Here is a 17,800-nt window from a genome sequence, read left to right on the forward strand (position 1 = left end):
CATGACATGACATTTGGTACCCACTGTTACTTCAGTACATTACTTGTAACATCAAAGAAGAATTTTGGTCCTGACCAATCCTTTGCCACCCCCACCTCTGTTCCATTACACGACTGTTCAGCAACAGATACCAAAAACTACAGGAATGCATCAACAGGCACAGACCAACACCAGTTCAAGCACAAGGTCTGTTTCAGATGATCCATTCCCTGTTACACATTATTACTTGTCATCTTTTATGTAAAGTAAAACATATTGTATACACAATGATAAATAGAACAATACAACACATCTTATCCTCATCGTCAAAATAGACAATAAAACCATTAGAAAATACCTTAGCGCCTTGCCTGCCTGGTAGTCCTGGTTTGCCCTGTTCACCCTTCTGTCCCTGCAGGTGATAGTACACAACTTTATGAGGATTAATCTTTTAACACTGTCATCAGCAAGATCTATACTGCAAAGCTTTCATCTTCCATTGCGCTAGCAATGTGAGTACTGCAGATTTCTCATCCAAAACTGCCTTTAGAATGGCACACTTCACCAATCCTGAAGTGGAACCAGTCTGGACAGCACAAGTGTAGGAGGCTCTGGTTTGGGTTTGTTCTCCCTCTGCAAACTACTGTTTTTGAAAGGGGAGAAACTAAACACAACATGAGGCTCTCAGACTCAGCAACTCCCTCACCCAGAATTTGAGCAGTCTGCATGATGGTGCTGATCTCAAGAGGTTTCAGCAAGACCAGAAGGGAAAATAGTACAGATTGCAAGGATCATTGGGCACTGGAACAGGTTGCCCAGGGAGGTGGTTGAGTCACCTTCCCTGGAGGTGTTTAAGGCACGGGTGGACGAGGTGCTGGGGGGCATGGTTTAGTGTTTGCTAGGAATGGTTGGACTCGATGATCCGGTGGGTCTCTTCCAACCTGGTTATTCTATGATTCTATGAAATGCACACACACAAGGAAAAGGGACTTCTCAGAGGCTTATGCAGTTGAATGTACTGACAGTAAAATTGAAATAGGAACAGAAAAATGACACGTCTTTGCCATGACAGAAAGCTTCCTGTTAGCTGAAGCAGCACAGCTTTGCATTCTCGTGCCATGTTCTTTGTCAGACTGGAATGTGTTTAGGCTGCCTGCGAAGGTTGTTTTGGCATGATGAAGATGATGTTTTAGTATGATATGTGTGAAATAGGCTATTCTGACCATAAAATTCTTGATACAGTATCTGTAAGGTTACTGTGACCCTAATGATGTTGTCAAAGTGGCAGTGAAGTAAATATAAAACATTTGATATTTAAGCAATTGGATACTGTATTCCAAACACATTTGAACAAATTTAACTTTTAAATTAGTATATAAACAGAATATTTTGGTTAAAAAATGGCATATTTTAAGAAATATATGATGACAAGATGACAACTTTAATATCTATCAGCTACCTAGTTTCAGGACAAGGCAGCTGTAACCTCAAATATAACTTTTCTTTGAAAAAGAATGTAGAAGAATAAGAATTAATTTTGCTTCTTGGTTTATGCTGAAGTGAAGGTAAAACTCTTTAGCAAAGTTTTCAGTGTGACTGACCAGTATTGAAGTCAGTAGAACTGATTTTGCATAATTTGGACCACGTCTTAAACTGATTAGCTGGTCAGCAGCAAGCAACAGGTCTTTATTTTACACAGAAGAGAACATCTATGAACTAAGCCTCTCTCTCCAAAACTGTGAGGATATGGTACATCCCAGGGTCAGCTGGGAGACAGGGAATATTTCACAGTGTATGCAAATCAACATTTTCAAACACACTCTGCAATGGGAAAAAGCAGTGACAGGAAGACATGGACCATGATAAACAGATAACTGTTACTTAGAAAATGTTTAGACAGATTCCTTCATTACCGGTAAGCCAGGTGGGCCTGGGGCACCTTCTTTGCCAGGTTTGCCCTGTGAAGGAAAACCAAATAAGTTACAAAATATTAAGAAGATGAAAAGAGAAGTTGTTGCATTCGAAGAGTAGAGCAACTAAACGCAGGGCATATAACTGGTTTTTAGGTCTCTGTATATTCTGAAAAACCATTAGGGTTATTTTAAAATTGTTTATTGTTTATAATCATAATTAATATTCATAAAACTCTACAGTAAAAGGAATAAGATATTCCCTGGATACTCCCTCTGTGGAGGGCTGCTTGAGGTGGATGCTTCACCAGTGCAGAGTGCCAGGGAAGTGCAGAAAGCCTGGTGCAAAATTAGGTCCTTGCAGAAGCAAGACAAATGATAAAACAATACAGGAGGTGGCAGCCCTGATAAAAAAGAAAGATAGTGAAAGGGAAAAACAAAGAAAAAAACTTTAGGGAAACTTTTCTTTTACAGGAAACGGAGTTAAAATATGAGAAAGGGAAATTATTTAGTGAAAAAGAATAGAGAGTACAATTTTGAAGGTATTGGAGGCAGGGCAGTAGATGGAACAGTGAAAGCAGAAGGAGGCAGCATGCCAGAGGTATCTGCTGTTTCCTGTGGTGCACAGCACATGAGGCAACCTTCCACTGGAGTTCTGGCACCTGGTGTGACAACAATACATGTCAAGCACTTCATAACAACAAGAAAAAGAAGACAAAGGGAAAGGAGAGAAGGAGGAAGAATAGGGAGAGAAACAGAAAGAAATGAAAACATAATTCTGAATATAGATACCTTGCTTGCCATCTTGAAGGCAGAAATGAGGAAAACCTGGTTCATTAAATGCCACAGCAGGAAGATAGTGATAAGATAAAAGGGGTGTGGAAGGTTATGAGCTCAGAACAACAGCGGAGAAAGGACATTTTAGAAATTTATTTTGCACAGGATAAATCAATGGAACTTAAAGTTAGTTTTGAAAAAGGATGACCAGACCATGAATTATGATGTAAGCTTCAGGAAAAACAACAACACTCAAAAGCTGGCAGAACTTAACCAAAGATGATACTCCAGAAGGGAAGAACTGGGAGCTGGAATGACATCACTGTGAACGCCAAACTCATTTGCACACAATGATGTTTTTTCTAGAGTGTAAAATCCAGAGCCATTTGATATTTTGTGCTCACTGATGGAATTTCAATAGCAAAAGGAAACACTGTCTTCATTTTAGACTAGATAGTTAGTCATGTCTTAACACAATCTGTATTTCCTTAGCATTCTTCAAGGCTAACGGGCAGAACAGCAAGGGTGCTCAACAACTTCATCCACAAAGAAGGAAATGAGAAGTCAGCTAAGAGTTCTAAACTGCATGACAGGACAGGGCTTTTGCAAACAAAAGACATAATAAGGAAGAAACACAGAATACAGAGGAAGAATAAAACGCATCTGATAGGAAGAACTTTCAGTATTTTACACCAGTAACTCAAACAGAAATTCAAATTTTCCTTCTGTGTAAGAATAATAAAAATAACAATCAGGTTGCTCTATAGCGTCAGCATTGTTATAGCACCACACAACTGAACAAAGAGCATTCTACAGGTAACACTGGTCTGCTCTTGCTGCCTACTTATGGAAGAAAATTTATTGCAATTACAAGAAGTATGGGAAAAGTTTCAAAGTCTGTTTGAATGGAATGAAATATTTTTCTTAATATTGCTTTCAAAATCTATTTAGAATCAAAGGGAAAAATTCACGGAACAATTGGATTTATTTGGATATTTTAAGTTTCTCCCCTGATTACATATTGATAAATTGTTACGAATTTATGCAGTTTTAGTTACTAAAAACCTACATCTTTCATTGATTGGTTTTGATCTGAAAGTTTGAAAGCCATTTCAATACAAAGTGGTAACTTTCTTCTTAATTCTCTTCAAAATGTAGACATCTGCGAATAAACTATTTTAATTTGTATGCTCTTAAAAAATGAGTATGTTACTTTTCTTATATTAACCTGTTAACAGAGTAACACTCTTACAGCAACTTTATTCACCTCTCTATGTACTTGCTGGTTGACCATAGGAATCTAAGTCTGCTGCCTTAAGTAAACCCAATGTTTTCAATTCTCTACTGACTACAAAGCCAGTACATGTTCAGAAGAGTACTTTTTTTTTTTTTACTAAGTTTCAACAGTACAATATTTATAGCAAAACATCCCCATCAATTGCCCTTTACTTCATGAACTCATGGCATATGAGCCCATAAGAAGTCATTTGACTTTCAGTTCTTGAGTCTGGTTTGTTGGATGAAAAGAGCTTTTGGATATAGGAAAATTTGCTCTGCACAACATTGAAATAAAAAGTGGAGTGCAATATTAATGCGAAACTTCTTTTCAAAAAAGACTAACATACATGTACTCAGTTGTTTGTCCATACCTGTGCTCCAGGTTCTCCTTGGTCACCCTTTTCACTTTGAGAATCACCAACTGGCCCCTGTAACAAAAGCACTCTCAAGACAGAGGTATTTTTATACTCACATTTTCTAAATTAAATATACATTTTGTAACTTTGTTCTCTTTTTTTAAAAGTATAAAAATAAAGTACAGTTAGAATGCTATTAATAGGTATTCCATCCTATTCATTAGTTCTATTCCAGTCATTAAATGCTGGAATAAGTGTGTAAACAGTGGACTCTGAAGAGTAGCATTTACTAAGCAATGATGCTCAAACATCTGGATTTAAGGGATTTACTCCTGGTCACTTACTGTAAAGCCCATTGGCCCTGGAAGTCCTCTTGATCCTTTTTCTCCTTTTTCTCCTTTCAAGTCCTGTTACACAGAAAATGAAAATTTAACACCGTCTCTTGGATTTGTCTGTGCTTACTGTAACACAGAAGTTTTACAAACAGGAAATCCTTATGTTACCAGCATAAATGACCAAGAAACAGAAACTTCATATAAGCACTCCTGCCTAAGCCTATAACGTTTGAAAAAGAAACCAGCTCTGCATGTACTTCTGAACATTATGAGTTCAAAATGACCTACCTGTGATTGCATGTGAGGGGAATGGAGTAAATATCCCCAGAAACGGCAGCACATTGTAAGCAAAACCCAAATAAATCTTAGTTGCTTCACTAGAGCTACAGTCACCTGCAGCACATAAAGGCAACAACTACCCAAGCAAGGCTTGCCTATAGGGGCTTAAAATTAGATTACCCTAATGTGTAGGACTATTACGTATTGCACCATATCTTAAGATCCTTGTAAAGCCGAAGTTTATGGCCTGCCTCATAATTATGTGCTTAGACTCATGCCCCAAACTATTTGCATAAAGAATTTTGAAGGGTTTTTAAACTTTAATACCTAATGTCTCTGAAAAACTGCCATTCCCCTGTGAGAAACCACCACAGCTGCGACTGGGAAGTGATCCAGGTGGTCCATATTTGACTTAAACAAGGAAGAGCTGCTATATCTAAAAAGCTGAACCTCACTTCTGTGATCTTTCTCTTCTCCTCTCAATATAGTCTGGATGCAAAATTTATCTTATTTTAGCATATAATCAACAGGGAGTTTTGATAACTCCACAGATTAGATGCAAATTAAATAAGTAAAAGAGAGTCAATAACAGGCTGAAGACTACTTCTTCTAGTACGTGAAGACTTAATGCTATGTATGAACTACTGCTGTTTAAGTTCTAGATAAGGACAAAATGGAAGAATTTTAATTCACAAAGCAGTACTTGAAATGAAAGCTGAACCAGGGTATTTCCTTCCTTCAACACTCTGTTTTTCCAATGCTTTTCATGATTATTCATGTTCCAGTAAGAACAATGTGAAAATTATGAAATGTATGTGAACATGTTGCAAGCTTTTGTGAAACTCCAGTGGTTCAGAATCCTGCTATTTTCAGTGGCAAGGTCCAGAGGTCAGCACAGCTGTGGCTTTGGCAACCATTCAGAAAACCCATGTTGATTTGTTGAAGCTAAAAATGGTTTACTTTTCATGTACTCCGAAATCCACAGCAGGTGGGTTACTAGTAAGCATTTAGCATTCCATGGGCATCGTGCAGATGTGCCTGTGCATACACAGGCCTCGGCTGAGCTGGCTGTACAGACAAGCTCTAGGAAGAGCTTAGTATCAAACAAAACAAGCCCGAAAAATGCTTTGGGTGGGTAAAAGGAAATGCTATCGGGACACTGAAAATGAGCACATCCTCTCAAAGTAAAGCCTAGGAAGAAGGCTTATCTGAACGTGACATTTAACATTTGTACTACCGTCATGTTGTCTGGTCCACTTAATGTCACAATAACAGTTCCTGGTGGTCCAGGCGGTCCAGTTAGCCCAGTATCACCCTTGAAAGATAAAAGAAAAAATACAGCAATTACATGCAGGGTGGTTTTATTCTTTCAAATTACTATTGCTTCACTTTTGACATCATGAACGTTCTTCTGTCATTACACTTGGCCATTAATACAGTTAAAAAGCCTCTTTGCTACTTATTTATCTTCCAATAAAAGAGGCCTATCAAAGATTTAAGACTGCCATGACAAACTTTCTCCTAGCTGAGAACTATTAAAATGCTTATGCTGATTTCTGTTAAAATACCTAGAATTAGCTTACATTTTTCATGTTGCTTAAAAGGTACACAACCATTTTAACTCTAAAAATATTTCTTTGATTACAACTTTTCTCTCCATTTAATTAAGGCGATCAATAAAATACATGAACAGTCTCTAGTGACATCCTCAAAACTGCAGTCTGTGTATTACAGGGAGACTTAATGCTGACAGATAAAACTGGTTTTCATGCGTCCTTAACGAAAAAGATTCATATTGCAGCACACTTTTATTAAGGATCTTTTAGAATACAGCAAGTCCCAAATGTGATCTTTCCTGTGGAGCTCAACAAAACAACATCCATAATTTCCAGTGATTCAAAGCTAGTGGAATGCTTTTGCATGCACTTACAGTGTAACAGCAAAGGCGGCTTCAGTCTCCCATAAGGAAGCAAGATGCTCCATGGTCACTTGAGCTAATGCTAATGAATAACCAATTCTATGGACAGAAATTTCCCCAGGGAACTTCTAGCACATTCCCACTACTAATTGCAAAGTTAAAACCAATCTCACAGTCAGACAGTGCTGTTTCAGTTTACAGCTGCATCTGTGTGGGTCAGTTAGCATGACTGTGAGATGCCTCAAGTTCTTGAAAAGACCCACTAAGGACATGCAGACTGACTACACTGGTCCTCCAGCTGCAGGCTGAGGTCCTGAGAGACAATACAAGTATTTGTAGTCATTTCTAGCTTAATATCAATTGTATGGGATACAAACTAGGAACATGGATGACAAGCCCTCCAGTTTTTATTCAGTCTGGGAGGTTTTCTAGTATTGTAAAGACACTGAAAAGGTGTTGGCCATCAGATGTGAGTCTACAGAAGTGATGTATTTACCCTTGTTTCATGCTTACATAAGCATTCAGGAACACTGTGCAAATGATACATAAATGAATTTAATGCTATGTGTTAGTAAATATTGTAGACTGGTTCCTCTTAGCTTTCTACCCTTCCATCAGGAAGTTTAGGTAATTGGCTCTTACATGAGAACAGCTTGTCCTTAGATATTAACTGCATGTTTCCATTTTTAAATACAAAACCTTCTACGTATACACTGAAAATTTTTATTTCACAGTACATTCTTCCCCTAACATTTCACCAGAGCTTATCACAAAAAGCACAAAACAGAAACAAAACTTAAAAAATGTTTAAGCATTTACCTTTCTTCCTTTGGCTCCTATTACTTTCAATCCCATAAGACCCTGTAAAAAAAATCCCCAAATATTACTTTTTATTTTAAAAACACCTATGAAACGAGCTAACTGTTCTTACACAGAATGAGAAGTTTTCATTTTTATTACCAATCTGAGACTACCTTAGGTCCAGGAGGTCCTGCTTTCCCTGGCAAGCCCTACAAAAAAGGAACAAAAATGTTCTTTAATTCAAAAAATTATAATATTCAGCACCAATACAGGTGTTTTGAAGTACCAAATTTTCACAGTTCTATCATCATTTTTACTCTTTCTTCCACTTTGCAATTGCTATTTGTTGTGACAGAATGTCTGTACAGTCTAGTTGTAAACAAATACATCTTTCTTCCAGTTATACACATTAGTATTTAAAGTGAATTTACAGGTAATTATTTGAAATTTAAAATTTATGCCTAGATGGACAAGGATGCTTCTAAAAGCATGGAAATTATTGTGCATAAAAATGGTCAAAAGAAACAACAGCAAAAAATCATATGTGTCCAGAAGAATTTCACCTACATGTGTCTCTAGACCTCAAACAAGTCTGGGAGAGTCAGGTATGCGTATTTTTCTAATTCCATAGGCTTCTAGGAAAACTAAAGGTTAAACTAACAAGTGAGACATAAGTTCATACTCACTGAAGTTCCTGGAGGGCCTTGTGGTCCGAATTCCCCAGGATGTCCTTGGGGACCCTGGGCACCCTGGTTATTAGGAAAGATTATGAGCAAACCACAATGCTAAGTTCAATGAACTCAATAACCAACAGAGGAACAGCACTGTCTCTGGATTTCCTTTTCATGTCACAGGATAAACACAGGTATAATTCCTCCTCACTGCTTCACTGGCATAGTTTTTGAAATATGAGAAAACATATTTGTTCTAAAACTAAACTACTCAAGTGAGGATGTATCTCCTGTTTAACCGTGGACATTCTCATAATCCATACAGTCCTATTGCCACCCTAACAAGACTTTAATCTTTCAGATATTCTGTGCAATAAATGCTATACTTTAAAGCTTCATTTTAAAATAAATGGAAAACTAACAATTGTTATTATCCTTTTAATTTATATTGTAAATTAAATTCAATTTATTTAATATAATAACCAAAAGATATGTCTGTTCTGCCTTGTCATTGTAGGTGCCTTCCAACTACTCTATTCTACTCCATTCCACCATACTGCAGGCACCCTACTCCATGTGTGGGGATAAAACCCTAAATCTATGATCAGCTTTTCTCCGTTTCTAAAGTATGGTTGTTTGTCTGCAACCTGACCTCCCCATCTCGCTTTACCAGCACCTAATGGACACTTGGCTCTGAGGGTAAAATTAATTACTATTGTCTTGATGTATTCTGTTTTGCAGAAGACAAAATATATTTAAATATCTTCTATTAATCAGAGTATATAAAGTTAGTAGTTTTTAAAGACAGAATTATTTTCTGGTTTAGAAATTAGTGAGATAATCATAAAAATTACTATATATAAAATAAATACTTCATCAATATATTATACATAATGCACATATTATATATAATGTGTTTTACATAAATGGATTATATACATTTTTCATATATCTCACTGTCTGTATTACCTGAGGTCCAGGCATTCCTGGCAATCCAGGATCACCCTTTGCACCATACTCCTGGTAATATCCATCTGCAGGCTCCCCCTGGATAATTAAACAAAAAGGAAGATAAAAAGTTAGGCTGTAGAACTCTGTAGTGCCAAAAATTCTGTAACACAACCTGCAGCGAAATAAGCAAGATCAGAATCGTATAATGATGGCATATGCCCCCTGTGGATAGTTTTACAAATAAGAAAGATTTTATTTAACAGAATATACTTTTTATGAGCATTTCAGTCCTCTGTTAGGAGCAGTCTTCATTTCAGACAAACTTACATTACTCACCCACAGTCCCAACCTTCAATTTATTTTTGGTACTTTTTATCCCTTTAACATACTCTCTAGTGCACCTGCAGATTTCCATATGGATTCATAGGCTGTTTGGGGGAGGAGTTTAGTTATTTTTGTGCTTGATAGGGTTAAAATCATGCAATGCATGCAATAACAGTAGTTAAAGGGACAAAAAGAAATTAAATACCGTTTTGTAACCCAGTACGAATACAGCTGGTAGAGGAAACCCCAATTGTGGTTGCTTGTTCTGGAAAGTAAACCATCTGTTTCCCACAAGCAGAGAGCTTAAGAACTCTGTTCCAGCAACAAACATGTACACAAACTGTTGATCACAAATAAATATTTCACATAATATGACGTAAATAACTGACCTTCTCTCCTTTGATGCCATCAATACCCTAGGGAGAACAACAGTTACATTATTATAACGGAAAAGTAAAAGGACACATCCTATGTATTCTCTAAATTCAGTGCTCTTGAAGTGCTTTATTTGTATGGACACAGTGTGTAGCCAGGTACTCATTTACTGTGCCAGATTTCAATTTAAGAAGAAAGGGCATATTGTTAAAAAATGGTCCAGTCTCACAGTTGCCAGTCCACAAATGAAGTCAGAACAGTTCTGAAGCCTGTCCTTAACTAATAAATAAATAACACCATGACAGCTGGAAAAGTAAAACTCATGTTTAGAAGTTATTAGGTTTGAAGCCACTGGAACCTGTCAGACACCATTCCCTTTCCGTTTGTTTAGAAGTCTCTTTTAAAAACATATTTCTACAAATTAGAAACAGATCCTCGGGTTAAAGCAATGCAGCCAGAATGAGAAGTTTTGGGTGTCAGGATGCAGGAGGTTCTGCAAAACAATGATAACTTTTTGACACAGGTGGTAGAGACAGATGAGGAGAGGAGTGCTGCTAGACCTTATACTAACAAACAGAGGACTAGCTGGGGATGTGAAGGCTGGGAGCAGCCTTGGCTGCAGTGATCATGAGACAGTGGATACTTTCCCAACTATTCCTTGAGACACTGAAAAGCCAACACCAGTCAATGAATTTGCATGCACTCATTACCCAAGAAGCCAAGGCTCAACATGCAGCCAATAAAGCCTTACTTTTCATTTTGCTTTTCTTCCTGCAGTTTTCATATTAGTAAAACGATGATGCCAGTATATTTCAACTGTTGTCAATACCAGCTAATATGAGCCTTTACACTCCCCCAGTGAAAGGCTTTACGTGGTAGAAATGCACACAATCATGAATTTCACAGACACCTACTGGAACACCTGGAGCACCTCTTCTACCTGAAGGACCCGGAAAACCTCGATCACCCTGAAAATAGTAAGAGTGACTGTTAATGCTTATTATTGTTTATTATTTGGTATGATTTTAGCCAATGTGATTACAAAAGAAGGTTTTTATGTTATTATACTAAAATTGTGACTTGCATTACCACCATACTTCCTAGAAGGGGCACAGACTCACTTGGCTTCTATCCCAGACACAAGCCTTTATCGGCTATGTCAGATCAGCTCACAGTTTCACTAGAAATGTATGATTTTCTGTAGCATGCATTCTTCTGACTCCCTGCTTCAGAACACTGGAATTGTTTGCTCACAGAACAAAGAAAAACTAGTACACCTGTAACTTAAGATTTAGTCTTTTAATTGCTTTCAGGACTTATGAATCATCAACTGCAAGCTAGATACTGGTGAAATAAAATTAGTTAACTATCTCTTCTAAAACCCATTTCAACAGAAGGATAGGTTGGACATAAGTGGTTAGGTCTTCTGGATTTAATGAAGGAAGTTTTATCTGTAAAAATATCCAACATTATTATTCACTTTTTTTGCAAAGGACATTAACATGTATCATTTAATTATCTATCTTGCACAAAAAGGCAGCGGTTTTCCTTCCTCTGGCATCATGACTCAATGTTTTTCCCAGCTGCTAAAGATACAAACCAAACCAAATTGAAGTTATTGCATATCAGGGGAAAAGTTCTGAACACCTTTTGGCCATTCCTAGTCATAGCCAAACAAAATCTCTGTCACATTCAGATGAGCTTGTACCTTTGTGCCATTGCATCCTGGAACACCCAAGCGCCCAGGAGGACCAACAGCTCCTGGTTCACCCTAAAAAGAATTGCAAAATTGAAACAAGCTTTGTTTCTGCACATTCATGTTACCCTAGAGCAACACAAAGATTTGATGTGGGAGCAGTGTTTTGCAAGACTTGACAAATTACAATGTGTTCTTAAATCATTACAATAAGGAAGAACTGCTGATGCCAAGATCTTTATCTCTAAGCTAACTGAGGGAGACAAGGCTGATGTTGAGACTACAGTGAGCACATTGAGCTGAGGATAACTGCGTACTGAAGACTGTAGTAAGGGTGAAATATTCAAATTCATTGCATTTTTACTTACTGGAAGGCCTGGGGGACCTGAAAATCCAGGTATTCCTGGTACTCCCTAATACAGAAAAGAGAGAAATTACATTACAAATATTAAGAAAAAAATCATAATGCAGGGGTCTCTTTTTCATTGCATTCAGAAGAAGAGCGAATGTAAGTACGAATCCATCAAAAGATCATTATTTCCTTAACCCTTCTGATTGTGAACCAAGTATAATGGTAGCTCATACTCTGTTAACATAGATTGATTTTGCCCCCAGAGAAAACCCAAAAGGACTCCTCATGGCATTCTAGTCTGACTTTCTCATAGCACATCCCAATATTAAACACATATGACAGGAACCTTGTACATAAGGTGCAACAAAAAGGCAAAAATTCTAAAAAAAATGTATCAGGCAAGTGCTTATGCCATGTCATAAATTTTGAAAATACTTTAAAATCATATATAACGTTTTGGTTTTTGTTTCTCACAAATTATTGAGCCAAGGTGGCATTTAACTTGACATTTAATACAAGTTTGTTTAAAATATAAATACTTACTCGTATACCTTTGGGTCCAACTAAGCCCGTAAGCCCTGGAGAACCCTAGATCACAAATGGAAACAAATGTATTTCATAATTAAGAATTAGCACAATAATGAAGAAAAACATCTATGTCAACAAGACATGCAACATTTTTATTATTTTGCTGATACCAACACTAGTACACCAGACTATATAAATAAATAAATAAATACATTGCCTATTACAGACTTTAAAGCAAACAAGCATTTAATACAACTTGCCTTCCCTTTCAGTGTTTACAGTCGGCTCTGAGTCTCAAATACACACCTACCTTTGGTCCCTGTGGCCCTGGAGGCCCTTCTGGACCAGGAAAGCCTCTATGACCAGGTGGACCTGGGTAACCAGGAAAGCCTTTTTCACCCTGTAAACATTAGAAGAATTAATTCCTCAAAATATCCACAAATTCTCCTTTTGATAACCTATTTCTAAGGCCTTTATTACTTTAAGTACCTCTTAACTACCTATCCGTCTGCTGCCGTGACAGATATAATCCTCTTGCCCATACTGACCTGTTTTTGTGGTCCCACCTCTATGCTGTCTAGGCTACATGGCACCACTGACGCAACATGCTCATAAGTATGGCTGAAGATATCAGAACACAACAGTAATCAAGGTTTTGCAGAGTACAGGAATTAATTGGCAGCATGAAAACTATAATAAGAAAGCAGCCGATACACGTCTCTCCTTAGTATTTCTATATTCTGTTTAGACTCTATAAGGAACACAAATCCAAATCCACCCCAGAAGCCCGTGGAAATTTAATGGCTGCTGCTGTACAGCAAGGTCAGCTTCAAATCACCAATTCCTCTCTTCATGCAAGCCATGGAAAGAAACAGGGGGTGTCAAGTACAACAAAACCATTCAGACAGAATGAAATAAGTTTTCTACAAGAGACAACTGTTAATTTGTTTTTTTGTCTCAGAGATTAAGAAAACAAATTACTTTTTCATGTGTATTTTAAAGTCAAGTTCAAATAACCAAACTATGTAAAGGAAACACAGAAGAGTAAAGCCACATAAACAGAACACAGGAGGCTAACTTAGAGTGGAAGGGGCATCTTCAGTTTTTTATTTAACTATAATGAAGACGCAAATGTTACCCAGCTAAAATAAAGTGCTGGAAACCTTCTGTGAGCCTGGAAACTCACAGAAGAGGTGTTTCGAAGAATATTGACAGAGAGACTACAATCCCAGAATATTTTAATACAAATAAAAATAATAATTGCATTACGAAGGGTCTGCGAGATCTGCACCGTAAGCCCGCACAGTTTTTTATAACAAAATACTACTTTCATCCACTAGTGTCTCAAGAAAAGGAAACCAACACAAGGCTGTACCGACCCGAGCCACTGGAGGGGGTGCGGAGCTAACAGAGAAACGAAAGCCCTTGATCTTCCTGGGCTGAGCAAAGCACGAAAGCTCTCCAGACACAGAGCAGCACTGCTCCCTCCCGACAGCTGCGCTCCCCTCCGTACAGTGCAGGCAATTTTAGCCACACTCGCTTCTCGGTAAATCAACAGGATCAGAGGATTCTCAGGGCGGAGAATTTCTTAAGGTTGAACAGTTACCAAAATGTATTGATTAATGTAATTTTCCTTTCCAAAGGCCTTCAAAAACTTCATCAGAGTAAACAATTATTAACTCTTACCTACTAATGGCTCAGTTGTTTTAACATGGAACTGATGAGGACAAGTTGAGAGTGTTTATTCTTATTTCTCTGCCAGCAGGCAGCTTTTTTTTTTTCCTAGTTTCTCAGTTGCTCTCAGTTTTACCAATTAGGACAAAGCCAGGCTGGTCCAACTTAGAACATAAAAACTAAGCACCAAAATTTTACTTAAGGCATGAGTATTCCCCTTGCCCACTTAGGAAAATACATTTTAATAATGAACGAACACATTGGGGAGAACTTTTCTCCACCACTGAAACGAAGCTTCCTAAAGTCCGGGACAGTAGTTTACTGTGGTGCAATATGAAGGTTGTGAGTAATTCTTTACCAGCCTGATGTGCCTATCAGTGGGACTAATCACAAGACTAAGTCTATATGGATTCTTGGAAACTACTGATAAAGTTCGGTATGGCAATCACTGACTGTGTCCACAGCCTGAATTATAACCACGACTCCTTTAATAATGCCCCTTTCATTTGTGAATCAGTTGTTTTTTCCAACTACAGACAGGAGCTTGAAAGAATTTTTGGCATTTGTGTAATTCAGGTTTGTCTAAAAGCCACTCTGAGCCTCTGCGAAGCTTATGCTTGGCAACAGCCAGAGCTGCAGCTCTGTTATGTTTGATGGTTTTGATGCTGTGCCCTCACTGCTGGCAAGATGTTTGTGATTAGGACCCAGAAACTCTTCCCCTGTGTCGATCTGCAGGAAGTTTATCTGTTTGATATCAGTGCATGGAGCTTTTCCTTCAGGATCAGAACAGGGGGGAGATGGGCAAGGTCCAAATACAAAAAGGGGGAAGCACTGAACATGACACTCTTGATGGCACTATGAAATTTGTAACAGGAGAGCTGCTGCCAGGGTAACGGGATCTGTGGGCATTTGTTTGGAGTTTGTGAAAGGGAACCAGTGCTTCAGACAGTTGTTCTGCTGGTGGTGTTCAAACATCATGCAATGCTGCAAAGAAACTAATGCATTTAAGAAAAAAGAAATAAAAAGTCTTCTTAGCGGATCCAGTTCTTTGAAGAGATTTTTGTAAGATAATATTTTCCTTTTACAATTCTCTGTAGACTCTGCTGACAAACTACCACCACACAATACATTCACTCACTACATCAACTCAACTAATGTGTTAACAACTTCCAGGTATAGTCTTAAAAAAGAAAAAAAGACATTTGTTCTTACCTTATCACCTTTCGTGCTATCGCAGAAGCAGGGACTTTTACCTTTGCATACACAGCTCTGGAAAAAAAAAAGACAAACTATAATAATAATGCTTTTGTCATTGTGTTGTTTGATTTTGGGGAGGGGGCAAATGAGGTCTCAGTGGTTTTGGTACAGTAATTATTCCACAGATAATTCAATTTAAAAAAAAAAAGTTTGTGAAGAGTGGCAATTCTCTATAATGGCAAAGAGCTCATTATTCTTTCACACTGTCTTCTGAGACAGAGAAGGGCACTAGTTTAATTTTATAGTTGGGATAAAGGTCAGGAAGCCATGCTTAATACCACCAGGATTATAATATCAGTACAAAACGTAAAATTCAAGACTTCGAGCTTATAGCACTGACACTGATGATTCTTTAAAAAAAATCTTACTATAGAAACAATCATATTTACTGATATCGGTTTTGATTTTTTCTATTTTAGTCTATTAACCAATAATTTTCTGAATTTTTGCTGCTCTATTTACCTCCTGGCCCCAGCTTGCAGTACCTAACACAGTTACAAAGAACCCTCAACTTTGCTGTTTCTTAATTCTGGAGGTTTCCTGAGCCAAGCTGTGTGACAGTGAGTGCCCTCACACATGGATGTGCTTGTTCCTGCAGCAAGTCCTGGGCTGTCAGCTGCTACCATCAAGCCTTGTCTTCAGGTGAGCCCAGAGTCTGTGACCTCTACTGCCAGAGTAGTGTGGCTCTCTGGGAGCAACTACAGTTTGGGAAAATTCAATGATTAATCAAGTATGAAGAGATAGTAATTTTTTTTATTGCTCACACTGAAGTGAAAACAACCAAACAAGGTTACACCATATGTAAGTGGACAGACAGCATGACTAAATAAGCTAGGTTACATACAAGACAGTTGGGTAGCAGGGAGCTCAGCAGAGCTGTAAAGCCATCCGAGTTCCTGGGTAAATGCGAGAACACTTAACCCTTCCATGCCCTGTTCCTGCTACACCTACCTAGCACTCAGTACCTGAGCTAGCCCGGTCTGGCTGGGATATCTCTGCAAAGGCGTTTTCTACATTCATAGACACATTCTATTTCAGTGGAGCAGAGATGAAAAAAAAAAAAAGCTTTTGTTAATGTAAATGTTGCACGTACTATCATTGAGGTTTTTGAAGCCATGTTATTTCATACAGATGTGGAGTAAACTGCATCTACAGAACTTCTAGTGCATTTAAATTCTTTCCTTTGCTTTTGAAGCTCTTGCTGCATGAATTTTTCCATTGTACAAAGAGGGTTATTTTTCAGTTTACCCTCCCACTTTAATATCTGTTTATCACAGTGATGTGTACTATGGCATAGTTACAGACAATAAGAAAGGGACAAATATCACATATTGGCTATGAACATATTTCTCTAAGTTGCATAAAACTCAGAAATGAAAGAAGAAAGGTATTTTTTTCTTATAAGATTAAAGCCTTTAAGACTGTATGATATGAAATTCCTAGTTAGATCTTGAAGACAGAATTAATTAACCACTACAGCTGCTCATAATACAACAGCAGCACTGTTCCATATTTGTAACTTTTCCAGTGATGTTCTCAAAACCAGAAAACTAACGACAGAGGAAAAAATGTTCTCCATTACATTTTAAAATCATAATGTCAGATATTCACTACATTTAATATTTCCTGTAACAGTCTGTTCAGGTAAAACATATTACAGAATTGAAAAGCATCTTTTCTTCCCACAAGCTAGGATCTATTTCTTCTCTCTTTATCATCCAGAACTGAGGTACCAGCTAACTTCCTTTCACAGTTCATGGTGCTCGTCTCTTTCCATTGGCTACAATAGGCAACCTGACATCTAGGTTAGAACTACTCATCCAATCTCTTTAAATGCCCCTTTTAGGACTGAGGAAAGATGTTGCAAGTAACTTGCTGCTTTCTATGGACTAGACAATAGCTGTCTATTTTTTTAAGGCAAAGCACAGTTTTCAGGACACAGAGAAATCACTGAATGAAATAACTCTTATAATAAATAAAATATAATCTGCAGGAGACATTACTTGTACAGATACGGACAAAACTTTCTTTCAATTTACAATCAAACCAATGTGAAGTTAAATGCATGAACGTGTAGAAACTTATGATGCCACACAACTAATTAAGGTTAATAAACTAGATAAAGAAAATGAGCCTTTGCTCTTCAAAAAGTCAAAATGCTTAGAGGGTGTTTAATTTGCCATTAGTAAGCTTTAATATAAATTTAGGTCTTTTTGTGTAAGCATATCACTTTAAACTAAATGGAAAAGACCAAAAATGGTTTTGCATTACAGTTGGTTAGCTGGATAATACTAAATGCTTTGGCATATGACTTTTGTGTAAGATTAGATTATGCTTTT

The 17,800-nt window shown here is 37.6% G+C and overlaps 1 protein-coding gene across 1 annotated transcript in view; it reads right to left on the reverse strand.

Moving 5' to 3' along the window:
* Window positions 1-17,800, reverse strand: part of COL4A3 (collagen type IV alpha 3 chain) — a 65,353-nt gene that overhangs the window by 36,158 nt on the left and 11,395 nt on the right. Inside the window, exons 2-17 of the mRNA XM_069864957.1 lie at window positions 15,417-15,473; window positions 12,841-12,930; window positions 12,546-12,590; window positions 12,019-12,063; window positions 11,663-11,725; window positions 10,869-10,922; window positions 9,969-9,995; window positions 9,274-9,351; window positions 8,320-8,382; window positions 7,807-7,842; window positions 7,652-7,693; window positions 6,152-6,229; window positions 4,645-4,707; window positions 4,316-4,372; window positions 1,893-1,937; window positions 338-391 (exon numbers count right to left, since the gene is read on the reverse strand). Of these exons, the coding sequence (XP_069721058.1) occupies window positions 338-391; window positions 1,893-1,937; window positions 4,316-4,372; window positions 4,645-4,707; window positions 6,152-6,229; window positions 7,652-7,693; window positions 7,807-7,842; window positions 8,320-8,382; window positions 9,274-9,351; window positions 9,969-9,995; window positions 10,869-10,922; window positions 11,663-11,725; window positions 12,019-12,063; window positions 12,546-12,590; window positions 12,841-12,930; window positions 15,417-15,473 (897 nt within the window). The remainder of the gene's footprint in view (window positions 1-337; window positions 392-1,892; window positions 1,938-4,315; window positions 4,373-4,644; window positions 4,708-6,151; window positions 6,230-7,651; window positions 7,694-7,806; window positions 7,843-8,319; window positions 8,383-9,273; window positions 9,352-9,968; window positions 9,996-10,868; window positions 10,923-11,662; window positions 11,726-12,018; window positions 12,064-12,545; window positions 12,591-12,840; window positions 12,931-15,416; window positions 15,474-17,800) is intronic.

Source organism: Phaenicophaeus curvirostris, chromosome 10, assembly GCF_032191515.1.
Source record: "Phaenicophaeus curvirostris isolate KB17595 chromosome 10, BPBGC_Pcur_1.0, whole genome shotgun sequence".
Taxonomy (NCBI): Eukaryota; Metazoa; Chordata; class Aves; order Cuculiformes; family Cuculidae; genus Phaenicophaeus; species Phaenicophaeus curvirostris.